Below are 16,793 nucleotides of genomic sequence, written 5' to 3' on the forward strand. Positions count from 1 at the left end.
GTTGTAGAAGGCGGTGTAAATGGAGGGGCCAAGGCACACTGGCAGAAAAACTAGGCGGGGTGACTCACCCGTAGACTTGCAAGCCCTTAGAGATCCTTAGTCGCTGTCAATCTTCTCTTTTAAACCACTGGATTCACCACATCATGGATTTTCCTGCGGAAGAAGAAATCGTGCTCGCTCGTTGGAGGGAGATCGATGCCTTCAAACGCCAAGTTGAGCTTTCGGCTGGAAAGCCACGCTATGGATTCCTAGACGGCCCTCCGTTCGCTACGGGAACCCCTCATTATGGGCATTTGCTTGCTTCGGTAAGACGACAGCGAACAATTTGCGAATGATTTGTGTTTTAATACTTTCCACTAGACAATCAAGGATGTGATCCCCCGTTATTGGTCTATGAAGGGATATCACGTGGAGCGTCGTTTTGGCTGGGATACGCATGGTGTTCCCATTGAGTAAGTTCAATTCAATTCTAGACAAGACTTGCTCAAGACTGTGTAGCCCAGGCTGGCTGACACAAAACCTAGATATGAGATCGACAAAAAGTTGGGCATGTCTGGTCTGCAAGCGGTCCAAGAAATCGGAATCGAGAAATATAACGAGGAGTGTCGATCGATTGTTATGAGATACGCGACAGAATGGCGCCAGACCATCGAGCGATTGGGTCGCTGGATTGACTTCGATAATGACTACAAGGTACGCTCGAGTACGTCTGACATTCCCTGCCCTTATGTTAACACTTTTTTCTTGTCATTTAGACCATGAACCCGTCATTCATGGAATCCGTCTGGTGGGTTTTCAAGGAGCTCTTCGACAAGGGCCTCGTCTACCGTGGATACCGTGTTATGCCTTACTCCACCGCCCTCAACACGCCGCTCAGCAACTTCGAAGCGCAGCAGAATTATAAGGATGTGCAGGATCCTGCCGTTGTTGTGACATTCCCTCTGCTGGATGACCCAGAGACATGCCTACTTGCATGGACCACTACCCCATGGACGCTTCCATCGCATACCGGTCTGTGTGCCAACGCCAATTTCGAGTATGTAAAGATCTACGATGAGGCTACGAAGAAGAACTACATCCTTCTGGAGACTCTTCTTGGGACTATCTACAAGGACCCGAAGAAGGCCAAGTTCAAGATCATCGACCGCATCAAGGGTTCAGACATGCTCGGATGGAAGTATCAACCCCTCTTTGATTACTTCTATGAAGAATTCAAGGACCATGGCTTCCGAGTGCTGAATGACGACTATGTCACTGCTGAGGATGGTGTGGGTATTGTTCACCAGGCCCCTGCCTTTGGTGAGGAGGATTACCAAGTTGCCATGAACCACGGCGTAATTTCCGAGTCTCGTCATCCTCCCAACCCCGTTGATCCGCAGGGCTGTTTCACAGCTGAAGTCCGGGACTTTGTGGGCCAGCACGTCAAGGCTGCTGACAAGGGCATCATCAAGTTACTCAAGGCCAATGGTCGTATTCTTGTTGACAGCCAGATTACTCACAGTTATCCTTTCTGCTGGCGGTCCGATACCCCTCTAATCTACCGCGCTGTGCCATCCTGGTTTGTGAAGGTTAAGCCTATCATTCCCGACATCCTTGATGGCATTGAAAAATCCCACTGGGTCCCCTCCAATGTCAAGGAGAAGAGATTTGCCAGCTGGATTCGGAACGCTCATGATTGGAACATTTCTCGGAACCGTTTCTGGGGAACGCCGTTGCCATTGTGGGTTAGTGAAGATTTCTCAGAAGTTGTTGCTATTGGTAGTATCGAGCAACTTAAGGAATTGAGTGGCTATAAGGGCGAGCTCACCGATATTCATCGAGATAAGGTCGATCACATCACGATTCCTTCATCGAAAGGAAATGGCGTTTTGAGACGTGTTCCAGAGGTCTTTGATTGCTGGTTTGAATCAGGAAGTATGCCCTTCGCAAGTGTCCACTACCCCTTTGAGGGTGCAGATGAGTTCGAGGACCGTTTCCCAGCAGACTTCATTGCCGAAGGCCTCGAGTAAGTTGCCCATGTTTTCCCTTCTCTGACCGTTTTCACGTGCTAATATTATATTTTTAGTCAAACACGAGGGTGGTTCTATGTACTCAGCGTGATCGGAGTTCACTTGCGTCAAAGACTACCATACAAGAATGTAGTGGTGAATGGCATTGTACTCGCAGAGAACGGTCTCAAAATGTCCAAAAGGTGCGTAAACACAATCTCGACATGACCACGACCCGAACTCTATCTAATATGCCGATCTCACAGGTTGAAAAATTACCCCGACCCGTCGCTGATCATGAATTTATACGGGTGAGTTCCGCAGTTCTTCAGTCCCGAGTTGTTCAGCTTTTCATGTTCTTCGGGATTGTCCTCATAAGAAGTTTCATTAACATTTTTTAAACAGATCGGACGCTCTTCGATTGTACATGATCAACAGCCCTGTCGTTCGTGCTGAGCCTCTTAGATTCAAAGAATCTGGCGTCAAGGAAATCGTCAGCAAAGTGCTTCTTCCATTGTGGAACAGCTACAAGTTCTTCGAGGGTCAGGTGACCCTCCTGAAGAAGACTTCGGACATTGACTTTGTCTTTGATCCTGCAGCAGAGAGCACTAACACAAACGTCATGGACCGTTGGGTCCTTGCAAGCTGTCAATCACTACTTCTGTTCATTAATCAGGAGATGGCCGCTTACCGTCTGTATACCGTTGTACCACGACTCCTAGAGTTGATTGATAACACGACTAACTGGTACATTCGCTTCAACCGCAAGAGACTTAAGGGTGAAAATGGCGTTGATGACACATTGCACGCCCTGAACACTCTCTTTGAGGTTCTTTACACTCTTGTCAGGGGCCTCGCTCCCTTCACTCCCTTCATCACCGACAACATCTACCAGCGCCTTCTTCCCCACATCCCTGAGTCGCTCCGTGCCGAAGACAGCCGCTGTGTACACTTCCTTCCTTTCCCCGAAGTGCGTCAAGAGCTCTTTGATGAGGTTGTTGAACGCAGAGTTTCTCGGATGCAGACTATTATTGAACTTGGTCGTGTCTCGCGTGAGCGTCGGGCTATCGGTCTCAAGACCCCTTTGAAGTCACTTGTCGTGATTCATAATGACCCGCAATATCTCGAAGATGTCAAGTCCCTCGAGCCTTACATTCTCGAAGAGCTCAACGTTTTGGAGCTTGTTCTCTCCTCTGACGAAGCCAAATACGGTGTCGAATATTCGGTGTCCGCTGACTGGCCTGTGCTTGGGAAGAAGCTGAAGAAGGCCGTTCAAACAGTCAAGAAAGCTTTACCTTCTCTTACTAGTGATGACGTGAAGGGATACCTCGAGAATAAGAAGATCTTGGTTGATGGCATTGAACTCGTTGAGGGTGACCTCGTTGTGAAGCGAGGAATCAAGGAGACTGACAATTCCAAGGGTATGGAAACCAATACGGATGCTAACGTGTTGACCATTCTCGATGTGAACTTGTACCCAGAGCTGGCTCATCAGGGTCTGGGTCGTGAGATCATCAACCGGGTTCAACGCCTTCGCAAGAAGGCTGGTCTTGTTCCCACCGACGATGTGAAAATGGAATACACCATAATCTCAGACCCGGACAATATCGGCCTTGATGAGGCTTTCGAATCTCAGGCTCACGTGTTCGAGAAGGTCCTGCGCCGTCCCGTTGACCGCAGTACATTTGGTGGCGACGAGCTTCCTACTGGAGAGGAAGAGGGCACTATCTCACAGGAAGAACAAGAGGTGCAGAATGCTACTTTCTTGTTGCGCCTTCTTAAGCTTTAGCATGCCAACCAAAAGAAAATGTGTAGAGATAATATCTACTTTTTAACTATTTTTTGTTGCTTTGAATGAAATCATATGCACCTTCAATACCAATCAATACCTGGCGAAATCCAACCTATAATAATTTACAAATGCTTTTGCTTGCGCCGCCGTACCAAAACAGCCTCAAATATTTGAGTGATTCCGATGCTTCCAACATATAATCCAAGACTTTCTTTAGCCCTTTTTAGATGCCGCCTGTTGAATGGTTAGCTTGTCGAACAGCGAAGCACTCGCTCGTCACCTACCAGGTAGCAATCCTTCAGTCGCAGAAACTCCTTGGCGCACATATCTTTATGTACCGAGTTGTAATCAGTAACAACACACTTGCCGTACGCCGCAATCTATCAAGCTAGTTAGATCGGCAATGAGATGAGGTGAGACAGAAACTACACACCTCTACAGAGCATTGGGCTGAAGCCTTGGCAATCTTCTCGACTGGGCGAGTTCTTCCCGGCATCTTGCAATACGAGGTGATGATGCAGCAAATGCAAAGTAGCTTAACATTCCAATGTGAAAGCAGTAAGTAGGACCTCCAGAGCTTGGGAATCCAAGATTGTTACATAAGACCACGTGACCGTCCTGCATGTTTCTGTCGCGACAACCAAAACAACCCGCTCAACCGACCGTTATCTCGATTGATGGCGCATGGGTTGAGTCTATTGTTCCCATTCTTTTGGAATTGCTGATTGCAGAGTGTCTCTGTTCGCGCATGTCTTTGATTCTCCGCGCTCCCCGCTTTCGCGATGATTTATTTGGTCCTGCAGCTCTATGACCCAAATGCGACAACCGCGCCTTAAGATCGCGATTTTTCGATGCCTCCGATATCCTCTCAGCGTCAAGCCGTGACAGAAGAGATCTCATCTCTTTCCGACGACGGTAGGGCGCAATCAATCACTCGTTAATTTAAACGGAGCCTGACCTCTATAGATGTCGGCTTTCTCTACCAGGTTATCGCTGCTGCCGAGACAAAACCCGAAGCGGATCGACTCCCATTCCGGGCGCTTTTCGAAGCATATGACGAAGTCGTTGGCGAACATGGCGTCAACGCAGATCCAGGCCATGCATGCCTGCGCTTCCTGTTCAAGATGGGAAGCAAAGATGTACGCGGCGAGACTCTCTTCGACAAATTCGAGAATGCGCTCCAACAGATGGGAATCGTGATTGAAATCGGCGAGGACGGCTCTACCAACCTGAATGAGACACATGACTACGATCAATATACAGTGGATGTTACCCACAGCCAGACCGTTGACCGTGACCATTCTCCAATTACCAATGGAGTGCCACCGACACCCAAACGGCGCGCATCGTTCAACACCACCTACGACATTGGCGAGGATCCCACACAGAGAAGTTTCATCAATCGCCCTAGCTCTCGATCGTCAATGTCGCGGCTTGAAATTGGCAAGCCCCAGTTTTCTAAACCAAAACTGTCACCTACCTCCAGGCATAATTCTGAACCTAGCAAGTCGCCAGATCGGACACAATTAATCAGCCAGTTTTTGGATGTTGGTCGGCGGTTGCTTAGCAGATTTGACGGAACAGAAAACAAGCACGGAGTCACGGAAGAAACCTTCTTGACTAATGGAGTGATTGCGAGGTCGGCCGTTGCTCGTGATCGTTCAAAGAGAATGACCGAGGCCCCACGTCCCCGTCGTTCACCCTCGTACGATTCTTCGGGCAGTTCCGAATCCAAAGAGGTGCAATCGATCATGTCGCAGAGCCCAGAACACGATTCTTTTGACAAAGAAGAGGTGCCACCGGAGTTCATTTACCGCCCGCAACTTTCCGATCTACTTCGAGATGCATCGACCTTCAACATGTACCGACAGCGATCGATATGCCGTCGAATTTTGACACAATGGCTGAAAAAAGCTTTTCAAGCTCGACAGACTCGCCAAACCAGGGAAACACTCGCTGTCAATTACGATCGAGGCCTTCTTCTCCGACAAGCCTTTGATCCATGGCGAGCAGTAATCCAAGACAAACGCCACTCGGCTCGGACAGATCGGTTCTTCAAGCACCTTGAAGCGCGTGCCAGTCGCGCACGGGACTTATATCTAATGACCAAGGCGTTCAGCCACTGGGCTCAACTTACGTCAGAAGAAGTAGCTCGGACTTCTGCTGCCCGGAGACATGTACTTGGCGTCAAATATTTCAATGCCTGGCGCGAAATCACTGCCGTCAACGAGTTGAAGGCTCAGCGTTTTGCGCTACGGAGGCCTTTTAATGCGTGGCGGAAAAAGATCCAAGATTTGAAAGCAGCAAAAACTCAAGCTATCATTGTACGCAACACAAAGATTCAAAAAGCATCGTTCTGGGACTGGTGGTGGTGCTTCTGCGACCGGCGTGTTCTTGAGGTTTCTGATTATCGACTTAAGAGACGATCACTTCTTTCCTGGCTTCGGAATTTGCGAACTAATCGAGAGCTCGATCATGAAATAGATCTACATAACAGACAGTCATCTTTGAAGTCGATATTCCAGATTTGGTCTCATCGCTCGAAAAGCATTGCACTTGCAGATCAGGAAGTCCAAGCTTCTCGGCGCCAACATGACCTCAGAGAAACCTTTGATGAATGGAGGATTCAGTCTCGGCTGGCCCCGGCTGCTTCTCGGGTCTCTGGGATGGTGAACACTCGGATTCTACGAAATGCCCTTTCACAATGGATTGGCAAAGCCGAAATGTTCAGACAGGCAGAGGAGGTAGATCGCCGCCGAATACAACACAACTCGTGGGTTTCCTGGAATGACACGCTTCGCTGCTTGGCGCTTCGTGCTCGAATTGACGAGCGCGTCAAAAGTGAGGCGATGTACAAATGGGTCTTGATGGAAAGATTCGAGCTGATGCGAAGGATACGCGAACAACGCATCAAGCGGGAAGTATTCTCCCGATTTGTGACAAACACTCGGGATACTTACACTCGTTTACTGTCTCATGCTGAAGCTTATGAGACTCATCAGACCGAAAATTTGGTTCGATCTAAATTTGCCATTTGGCGTGATCAAATGCAACTTCAGCGTGAGCGGGAGTATGTAGCATCTGAGTTTTATGCTCCACGGCTTGCAGCTGAGTCTCTTGCAATCTGGCGATCCAAACATAATCAAGTGGTGAAGATGGAAGGTTGGGCTCAAGATGCTCGATTCTATTTCTTGATGAAGAAGTCCATGAAGCAATGGCATCAGGCTAAAGTGGACTCCGGCAAAAAACGGCGGCAAGAATCCTATGCTAAAGTCCGGCGGCGTATTAAGGTCAACCTCGCGTCTAGAGCGTTGGCTGTCTGGTCATCAAAAACTCGAGTCATCATGGAGATGGAGCAAAAAGCTGGTGATATTGATCGCGAAAAATTGCTTGCTGATGCGTCCGCGATATTCGTCCAATGGCACGACAAAACAACCATGAGGCTTCAGGATTGCCAGAATGCCGACCGTTCCTATTTCCACCAACTCGCGTTTGAGCAGATGATGCGAATGTCCGAAGCATTCATCATTCGGCGTGAGATGGAAGACCAAGCAGAGAATGTACACCGATTGCATGTCCTACGACTGGCAGCAGCTTCTCTTCGCAAGCTCAGCCTTCGTATCTTCCAGATTGGCAGTTCGGCCGAGACAGCCGAAGCCATGCGCGAAAGAAATCTGAGGAAGCACTCGAGAAACATGTTCCGCGATTGGCTAGACAAGGCTCAAATGAAGCTGGAAGCTCGAGATTCTGCAGGTCCATCCTTCACGCCCGCACGAATGTCAACCTTTGGAAATGGCGATGGCGCCGGATCAGCAATTTTCGACCCCTGGTATCAAGACCAAGCAGAAACACCTTTCAAAATAAGTGACTTCACGGCAACATCTCAGACAACCTTCCATGACCCGATCTCTGCAAGCCCCTTGGCAACCCCAAATTACACCTCTCCCTCTAAACGAGCCGCCCGGGCGCTAGCCCTCGCCCAAATGTCCACTACCCCCGCCACACCCTTACGCACACCTTTCGCAAGTCGACTACTTCGAGCTGGGACTACGACTGCACTATCCACTTCTTCCAAACGGCCGCGGACTGGTCGGCAAAGCTCGGTGGGAAATAGCGTCCGGTTTGTGGATGAAGAACCTCCCGAGTCTCCAACAGATGGTCGCAGATCAGCGACTCGACGATCTTAACGATCTTGTTCGGTATATGACCTTTCTGCGGTCACTTCAGCCTCATGTACATCAGCGATTGTTATAATTTTTTTTTCTCTCATACCCTGTCGATACGTGCGATCATGTTTCATTCAATGCATCATCCGGCGCAGCATATCATATAGCGGGTTTCAAGGGTTTCTGGGTCTTTGGTATACAGTTCTGCACTTTTGCCATGATTGAATGTGATACTCAATTTATGAAATGGGTTTTCCAAAGAACTTTCGTTCAATGAGATATAAAGTATAGCATCTAGTCGGTCCCGAGGTCAGATAATAGGTAAATGCTTATCGGAGAGCTCTGTATGATGTGCTCAAAGCTCTTGAATACAATTTCTCGCCGTAACAAATAGCAATTGCTGAATCCATAATATCAGTGATATTTATAGCCATACATAGCTGTGTTGTTCCAGTCGACGGTCATCGGTCACACCGAGTGGAGCGGGAGCGTAATCGACTCAGGTGGTATGTCTCTTCGCCTCGTCTTGCCCCCTGCGTGTATCCAGACAACTCCGCCAAACACCCATAATCTACCCTCCATTTCACTTGCGACTCTACTCCCAGGCATAATAATCTTTGACCTGGCAATGTTGTAACGTGTTTTCGAGCGCAACGAGCGTCAAGTCCCGAACCAACCATCTCTATGCGAGCGGTACTTCCGGGGAGACCCCCAGCGAAGCTGCAGGCGTTCAGCACGGCGCTGTGGGATGGTCTTCGTGTTGTTGTAAGTACTCTCAGATATTGCCGGATTCCCGCTCCAGCCCTGCGGTTCGTTTAAAGCTCCCTGTTGCTGACTCTTGCCCCCGCGCGTTCCCCAATAGGCATACATCTCCGGCCACGCGCTGGTTATCCTCGGCGGTCCGCAAACGCTCCTCCAAACGATTTACGTCGACGATACAGAAATCCTCGAGGCCGTAGCTTTTGACGAAACATCTGGCAAGATTGCTGTTTGTGGCGGCCCTGATGTGTTCGTGTACCAGCCATACGGCATCCAGGGCGAAACGCTCAAGGTGCGCCCACTACTCGGAGCTTGGTCGACCAGCAACACAGCTTTATAATGACAATCACAACTGATTTTAACATATGCCTTTATTTAGTGGTCGCTCCTTTATACATTCCGCGCCCCCGATGACGACGAACCGATCTATACACTATCGTGGGGTTCCTCGAACGAGCTCCTAGTGGGCAACTCCCGCCTCGCCCTTTGGTTTATGAATGACGAACCGCGCCTTGTATGGAAAAGGGAGCTTGCAACACCCGTGAAATTCGCGCAATTTTCTCCGGATTCGTCCTTGATTGTTACAGTAGGGCATTATGACCGTTTGGTCAAGGTATGGAGACGACTCGCCTTCGGCGCAGACGAGGTTCGGTTCGAAAACTCATACCTGCCCCATCCGAATGTCGTCACCGGGATACACTGGCGATTACCTCGGTACCCTGAGCAATCTATGGATAATGTTCTGTATACATTATGCGCCGATAACAAGATTCGGGTATGGGCAGTGACGGACGTTCATGCGCTTTCTGCCCTACAGTTCTGGGCAGAGATTGACATGGATGATTCGGTCCAACCGAGGCATGCGTCGGATGAGGATCAAGGACCACAACGGCGGTATGGGTTTATTTTAGATGGCCGCGACTTCTGCGCTGCGACGGAGCGTGCTGTTCAGAGGACCACAGGAAACAAGGAAAATCATGCGCTAGAACATATCATCGAGGTTGCGAGCAAGGCCCCGGAGATCTGTATTGTCACTGATGGCCGGGGCCATATGTCTGCTTGGGCTTTTGAAGATATCGGTTCTAAAGCAAAGACCAAGTTGAGCGTCTTCAATATTCTCCATGTCGAAGGCTTGGACTTGGGATTTGTATTCGATCAATCGCCGCAAGACGACTACGCTCAGATTTGTGCATTCCAGAGTACGCCATCGGACGACAAGCTCAGTGTTCTGGTCCATCACTTCGACGGTCGGATCGAGTGGTATGATTCTCGTGTGGATGTTCTGTTTGATCCTGCACCCCGCACGAAAAGAATCACCCAGATGGCCTCTTGGTCTGGCCATACTGCCCCTGTGAAAAAGATTGTTCGGAATGCGATTGGAGATACGCTAGTGTCACGTACCAATGAAAACAAAGCCACTGTATGGACACAGCGGCGTCGGGAAGGAAGATCGATCTTAGCGTACAAGAGTGTCCTCCTCTCGGATGAGCATATTCATCGGACATGTGTGCTAGAGAACATGAATCTTCTCGTCAATCTCCACCACAATGGGGTCTCCCTGTGGGATTTCAGCTCAAATCATGCCAAGAAATTGACTTCTTTGCCATTCTCACTGCCCGGCAAGCCACTATGTGTGCTGCAAATCCCCAGCATCCAAGCGACTCCAGATGTTTCCTATGTAGCAACAATATGGGCAGACATGCACGGAATTGCGTGGGAAATACGAGGCCCGAGTCAGGGATCCCACAAGGGGAGCTTTATAAATGAGCTTGGCTATCAAGTGCGAGAATTCTGCACCTTTGACATGGGGCTGGAGGAGGATGTTGCATATATCCTTCCCGTCGACCCAGCAGGCCCCAAAACAAAAATATCGGGCTTCTTCGATTCTTTTTCTACCGACATCGCTCTCTCCTACACCTACAGTGGAGTTGTGCGCACATGGACAGCCACGATCGATCCAGTGAATGTGAAGGTCGATTGGCTACTTCAATCAACCGTTGATACAGGCATCACCAACCCATCTATGGCTAGTGGGAGCTCTATTCGCAAGGCAGCTCTGGTTGACGAGGACCGGACTCACCTCACAATCTGGGACACCAACAATGCTCAGCTGGAATTTGAGCAACATTTTGCTCCTCATGACATTATCCAGGATTTGGACTGGACGTCAACACCAGACAAACAGTCCATCTTAGCCGTGGGATTCCCACATAAAGTTGTTCTCTTATCTCAGCTACGCTATGATTATCTAGATTCCCGACCCTCGTGGACACAAGTTCGGGAGATCTGGATCCGAGATCTCACACCTCACCCTATAGGAGACTCTTGCTGGCTGAATAACGGCCATTTAGTCATTGGGGCTGGCAATCAACTGTTCGTTTATGACAAGGATATTGACGTTGGAGACCGCCTAGTGTCTGAGCTTCGGATGCCATCTCGCGGACTATCATCTGTCGATCTCTTCGACGTTGTCAGCCGGCTGAATGGCCCGTTGCCTGTGTTTCATCCACAGTACTTGGCACAGTGCATTTTGGCTGGAAAGACTAGCTTGGTACATTCGATTCTCTTAAACCTACATCGCAAGCTGAAGTTCTATACGGAGGGCGATGAGCTAGATGGTTTCCTAGATATGCCGGTAGAATGTTTCTACGAGCAAGATGTAAGTGCGCGCTTTCTCATATCTCTCCCTAATACTAAGGAAAATCAGGGTTCCCAACAAGGGGTCTCCAAGGAAATGCGCTCTTCCTACGTCGATTCCACTGATGAGGAATTGCCGTCTGTCTTAGATGAAAACGCTGCGGCCGCGCTCAATGAGAGCTTAGCACGAATCGCCTTGCCGCAACTGTCTAGCCACGAACAGTTCCGCTTGGCAGATACCATTGAATGCGTTGCCATGGTTGAGAAGCACCGGCGCTCAATGGACGATAATGCAGCTCGGTATCTCTTATTTTTCCGACAACATATGCTGCGGCGGACCCAAGGAGTTGCCAATAAAGACGCTGTCTCATGGCGAGAGATTGTCTGGGCTTACCATAGCAGCAGCCAAGATATTCTCACAGATCTTGTCTCCCGGCAATTCAATGGAAAATTGACTTGGAAGGCTGCCCGTGAAAGCGGTCTCTTCATGTGGTTATCGGATTCCATAGCTGTGGTGCGTGTCTGTCACGTTATTTCATTGGTCACGAACTAACCAATTGGTTAGAAAGCGCAACTCGAAATCCTCGCCCGATGTGAATACACCAAGACGGAAGAGAAAAACCCCATCGATTGTACTTTATATTACCTAGCCCTCGGAAAGAAGAACGTCCTTCAGGGTCTCTGGCGTATTGCACATTGGAACCGCGAACAAGCAGCAACTCAACGTTTGTTGGCAAATGACTTTAGGGAACCGCGATGGAGGACATCTGCGCTTAAGAATGCTTATGCATTGCTTGGAAAGCGACGATTTGGTAAGTCGAGCATCATACTCTACAACTGATCACTTCCGGCTAACACCCAACAGAATATGCAGCATCGTTCTTCCTTCTCGCCGATCATCTGCGTGACGCTGCAAACGTTATCATAAACCAGATGGGTGATCTCCAGCTTGCGATCGCAATCACTCGAGCCTCCGAAGGAGACAATGGACCGGTTCTTCGGGAGATATTAGAAGAAAAGGTATTGCCTCAGGCCGCTTCCGAGGGCAACCGCTGGCAGGCCTCCTGGGCTTTCTGGATGCTTGGACGACGGGATATGGCAGTGCGAGCACTGATTGTGAGTACTTTTCTTCTCTAGTCGCCAGACCCCAATTAATCAAATCTAGTCGCCGGTCGAGACCCTCCTATTATCGACGACCCCAGCCACCCCGGGAAGCCCGGGGCGAGTAACCCTTCAGTCCAAGTCATATCTGTCCAACGATCCTGCCTTGGTAGTCTTATATCAACAACTCCGCGAAAAGACACTCCAAACCCTCAAAGGCGCCTCCAAAGTGCGACCCAGGGAAGAATGGGAATTCGTTATTCGCAATGCCCGACTCTACGACCGTATGGGCTGTGACTTCCTCGCTCTCGATCTGGTACGCCACTGGGAGTTCCTAGGCGGACTGCCTAGTCAGGATGTACTGAAGCCTAATACCTCCTTGGAAATGAACGAGAACGGAGTCGATTACCGGAAAATGCTTCATCGGCGGAGCAGCCTCGTAGTTGCTGATATGCCGGTGCGCCGAGCAGATGTCTCACAGGAACCCACACCCGGCGAGAAACCGAAGAAAGAAGAACAGAAAGCGAAGCCGAAGCCACCTCCTACGATGTTTCATGAGCCGGATGCCAATTCGTTGCTAGACAGCTTTGGGTTCTAGGTTAGGGACTTATTTATGTTGACACTGTAATATTTTCTGGATATACGTACGTCCAGTTGCTATCGAGTGAGAAACTGGGGCTTGAGCACATATATACCGGATAATGTCTGGCAATTTTTGATTTCCCTTTCCGTTTTAGTGCTCACCCCTTGCCGCTTTTTGCTCACTGAGTAAAACTACTCCGGCCTGCTCACTGAGCATCACCTGAGCAGACCCATCCCTTCACTGAGCACTCACGAGTCACCGGGCACTCAATGAGCAGCCTGATCCGCTCCCATATAGCTTAGTCCACGCTCGTCTCACGGGTAACAAGATATCTGTGGCGGACGATGGTACTCCGTGTCCCATTCACCACGCAAGTAACTATAAGTCTAAACCATCACACTCACAAACGGAACGTTTATCCACCCTACATCATTCAGAGTACACCCTTCAATGGGTTTTCCTTCATCGTCAATTCTGAACCCGTCTTCATACGGACTGTAATCCTCCCAATCCAGCCGAATAATGTGCACAACAGCCATACTCTCCCTTCTATCGGCTAGGAATGACTCTAGCACCTCTTGGGTTATCTGAATGCAGTACCTATATCGTTGCGACTCTTGGATTCTGATTCGGTTTGGATCAAGCTCAGACCCTTGTTCCTCCTGTTCGGCAGTTGACGCCCACCGCTTAAAGTGATCCCGAATCACCGCTGTGCTTGCGCTATCAAATTTCTATGGGTCGTCAAACACGGTCAAGGCCAGATTATCAAGTAAATCAGGGCCCGCCATATCTTCCAGTGACTCCGTAGTATCGGCGAGCAGACGGCGCATAAATTCTTTCCAGTCTGCGTCGCTCTGGTATGTAGAGCGGTAGATAGCAAAACCCCATGCGCGATGACCATCTTTACGAAGCCAACGCTCTATTTTGTCAGCAATGTTGCTATGGGAGCTGATGTATGGGTGGTGTGGAGATTGTTCCTGCACTTGGGGGAATTGAGCTTCTGGGCGCGTGTGTTTTTGCATAGGATTCGCCGGTGAAATTGACATCGATGAGCAGTATCTTTGTAGGGGGAGGTTCAGATGCCAACTTCTTTGCCCAGGATAGAGCGTGCGCGATGTAACTGGTGAGATGGTGAAGGTTCGAAATAGCCGGCTGGTGGGGCTCTTACTAAGAGCAATACTCGTTTTTTTCGATATGTGAAGGCTGAAGGTGTCCAAGCAATTAAACAATAGCATAGTCACAATGGTTCACGTGATTCGCGCCCATGTAGGCAATACAACTTACTTCACTTCCTTCATTCTAACAATTGTTGACCAAGGATCAAACCTAGCGAGAGAGTCACCGTGCTTTCATCTCAAATCAACTGTCTTGGGTTATTCTTAATACTACGTCTTATCACAGAAGAGTACCAATCGGCCTGACACGTCATGTTTACATATTGAGATTCGACCTCTCCAAGACCCCGGACATCCGTACGTATATTGTACTGAGTACAACATCTGTGTGATGATCTACCCTCACACAATGGTCAATACCTAGTCATTGCAAGGAGACTGCTACACAGTAGCGGTCAAGATGGAGAATCCAGTTTGAAGATGCAGAGTGGAAAATTTCGCAGATCCCAGCTGACAATTGTGTTGATCCCCATTGCGCTCACTGGCTGCACTACAGCCCGTAGCGCGCTTCACCTACTCCAGCAGCCCCAGATGGCTGCAGATGGGTTCCAGTTATCCTGATGGATTTGCCTATCCCAGTGCGATCGGCGGCGCCAATCTGCGCTATTACATCGCCAATCGCGCCGATCCTTCAGCTCCCACACCTTTTGCGAACGATGGAGACTTAGGCCGAGCGTGAGAACCCTCTTGCGCCAATGGCCTAGCTGCCGATCGGGAGACAATGCATACGTTCATGCAGACTAAAATCGAGAGATGATGCTCTTAAGACTTCCCCCGGCCCGCTGGGGTTTGAAGCTTTTCAGCTCTCTCTGACTTCAGACCCTTTTTTTGTATTCTAGCGATATATTTCTGGTCGATTTTTGTTCTTTTTTTCAGCGACAATGCCTACCAATATCCCAGGACCGCCCGGAGTTCCCCTCTTGGGTAATGTTTTCGACGTCAACCCCAACGAGACGTGGAACTCGCTCAACAAGTTGGCTAAGCAATTCGGTATGCCAGCAACCCAGCCCTAACGAGTGATCACTAATTTTTTAGGCTCCATTTTTAAAATCAATGCCCTCGGACATGAGATCGTTTTCATCGGCAGTGTCGCTCTGTTGGAAGAGATTTGCGACCAGACCCGATTCCGCAAGTGTGTTACAGGACCAGTGGTCGAAATCCGATATGCCGTGCACGACAGTCTGTTCACAGCATACGACTACGAGAAGAGCTGGGGTATCGCCCACCGGATTATGATGCCTCATCTTACGCAATCTGCGACCGACAACCTCTTCGGTGACATGGCGGAGGTCATCCCGGACCTGACCAAGAAGTGGAGTGCAGGAACCAAGACACGCACTCTGCTCACCAAAGACTTGGACCGCCTCCTTCTTGCATCCTGCATGCAATGTTTCTTCAACCAGCGGGTACACGTGCTCGAAGGCGCCGAGCCACCCATGCTCAGCGCGATGGACGGCGCCACACTGGAGGCAATGAAGCGACCCACCCGCCCCAAGTTACTGAATTGGCTTGTATACCAGCGCCGATTCGAGAAAGACACGAGGACCATGCGCGATTTCGCTGCGCAGGTGATCAAAACCCGGAAAGAGCAGCCAGAGACTGCCCGCAAGGACATCCTGGATGCGATGATGAACGGCGCCGACCCGGAGAGCGGCGAGAAGCTCTCCGAGTCGCAAATTATCGATGAGATTATCTCGATCTTTATCGGTGCCGCTACAGCACCCAACCTCGTATCCTACGCCCTGTACTACCTGATGGAGAACCCGAGCGAGATCACCAAAGCGCAGGAGGAGATCGACCGCGTGGTCGGCGACGGCAATATCGACCTAGAGCATCTGCAGAGCCTTAATTACGTTGAAGCCATCCTACGCGAGTCGATCCGTCTTTCTGCCACCGCGCCGGGCTTCAACATCGAGCCCATTCCTTCTGACGATAAGAGCCCTGTCCTTCTTGCCGGTGGCGAGTACCAAATTGCCCACAACCAGCCCATGATCGCGGTCTTGAGTCAGGTCAACCGCGACCCGGCTGTCTTCGAGGACCCCGAGGCCTTCAAGCCTGAGCGTGTTCTCGGCGAGAAGTGGGATCAGCTCCCTGCTGCCGCGAAGAAGGGCTTCGGTAACGGCAAGCGTGAGTGCATTGGCAAGCTCTGGGCTTGGCGGTGGTCGTTCTTTACTCTCGCCAGCATTCTTAAGGAGAATACGTTTGAGCTGGCGAATCCCAAGTATAAGCTTGAGTCGAACGGTGCATTCAGTATCAAGCCGCTTGAGTTATATGGTCTTGTTAGCCCACGGAAGTAATCTTGAAATTGTTTTTTTTGTTGGGATTGGGTAATGAATTTGTCGATATAGTTACATCAACGTTATTATGAATAGATCTTAGAATGGAACAAGCTTAACTCTATTTTTATTCTTATTTCTATCTTTATTTGTGAAACATGGGTAGTTCCTGGAGATGGGCTCATTACGTAGCGACTACGTAGTAGGCGATTGCGTATATACGCCACGCGGACACCCCAAAGTAAGACAAGTAAAGAGAGGAAGTTCTACAATAGAAAGAAGCATTGAAAGAATGTTTTGTATTTTTATAACCAAA

The 16,793-nt window shown here is 49.6% G+C and overlaps 4 protein-coding genes across 4 annotated transcripts; all 4 read left to right on the forward strand.

Annotated features, from left to right (window-relative positions):
- Window positions 1-143: 143 nt before the first annotated feature.
- On the forward strand, window positions 144-3,777 carry LCP9604111_5991 (isoleucine--tRNA ligase ILS1; the record flags this gene model as incomplete). Its single annotated transcript, XM_039073862.1, has 7 exons — window positions 144-305; window positions 361-452; window positions 525-693; window positions 756-2,005; window positions 2,066-2,191; window positions 2,255-2,299; window positions 2,394-3,777. The coding sequence occupies 7 exons, from the start codon at window positions 144-146 to the stop codon at window positions 3,775-3,777; spliced, it is 3,228 nt and encodes a 1,075-aa protein (XP_038928026.1).
- Window positions 3,778-4,631: 854 nt separating this feature from the next.
- On the forward strand, window positions 4,632-7,967 carry LCP9604111_5992 (Sfi1 family protein; the record flags this gene model as incomplete). The annotated part of the gene is made up of 2 exons (XM_039073863.1): window positions 4,632-4,695; window positions 4,747-7,967. The coding sequence occupies 2 exons, from the start codon at window positions 4,632-4,634 to the stop codon at window positions 7,965-7,967; spliced, it is 3,285 nt and encodes a 1,094-aa protein (XP_038928027.1).
- Window positions 7,968-8,630: 663 nt separating this feature from the next.
- On the forward strand, window positions 8,631-13,041 carry LCP9604111_5993 (uncharacterized protein; the record flags this gene model as incomplete). The annotated part of the gene is made up of 7 exons (XM_039073864.1): window positions 8,631-8,711; window positions 8,809-8,997; window positions 9,085-11,364; window positions 11,413-11,856; window positions 11,908-12,154; window positions 12,208-12,458; window positions 12,508-13,041. The coding sequence occupies 7 exons, from the start codon at window positions 8,631-8,633 to the stop codon at window positions 13,039-13,041; spliced, it is 4,026 nt and encodes a 1,341-aa protein (XP_038928028.1).
- A 2,041-nt stretch (window positions 13,042-15,082) lies between these two features.
- Window positions 15,083-16,498, forward strand: LCP9604111_5994 (uncharacterized protein; the record flags this gene model as incomplete). The annotated part of the gene is made up of 2 exons (XM_039073865.1): window positions 15,083-15,191; window positions 15,237-16,498. The coding sequence occupies 2 exons, from the start codon at window positions 15,083-15,085 to the stop codon at window positions 16,496-16,498; spliced, it is 1,371 nt and encodes a 456-aa protein (XP_038928029.1).
- Between the last annotated feature and the right edge of the window lie 295 nt (window positions 16,499-16,793).

The sequence above is a fragment of the Penicillium roqueforti genome (genome assembly GCF_015533775.1).
Source record: "Penicillium roqueforti strain LCP96 04111 chromosome Unknown scaffold_15, whole genome shotgun sequence".
In the NCBI taxonomy this organism is placed as follows: Eukaryota; Fungi; Ascomycota; class Eurotiomycetes; order Eurotiales; family Aspergillaceae; genus Penicillium; species Penicillium roqueforti.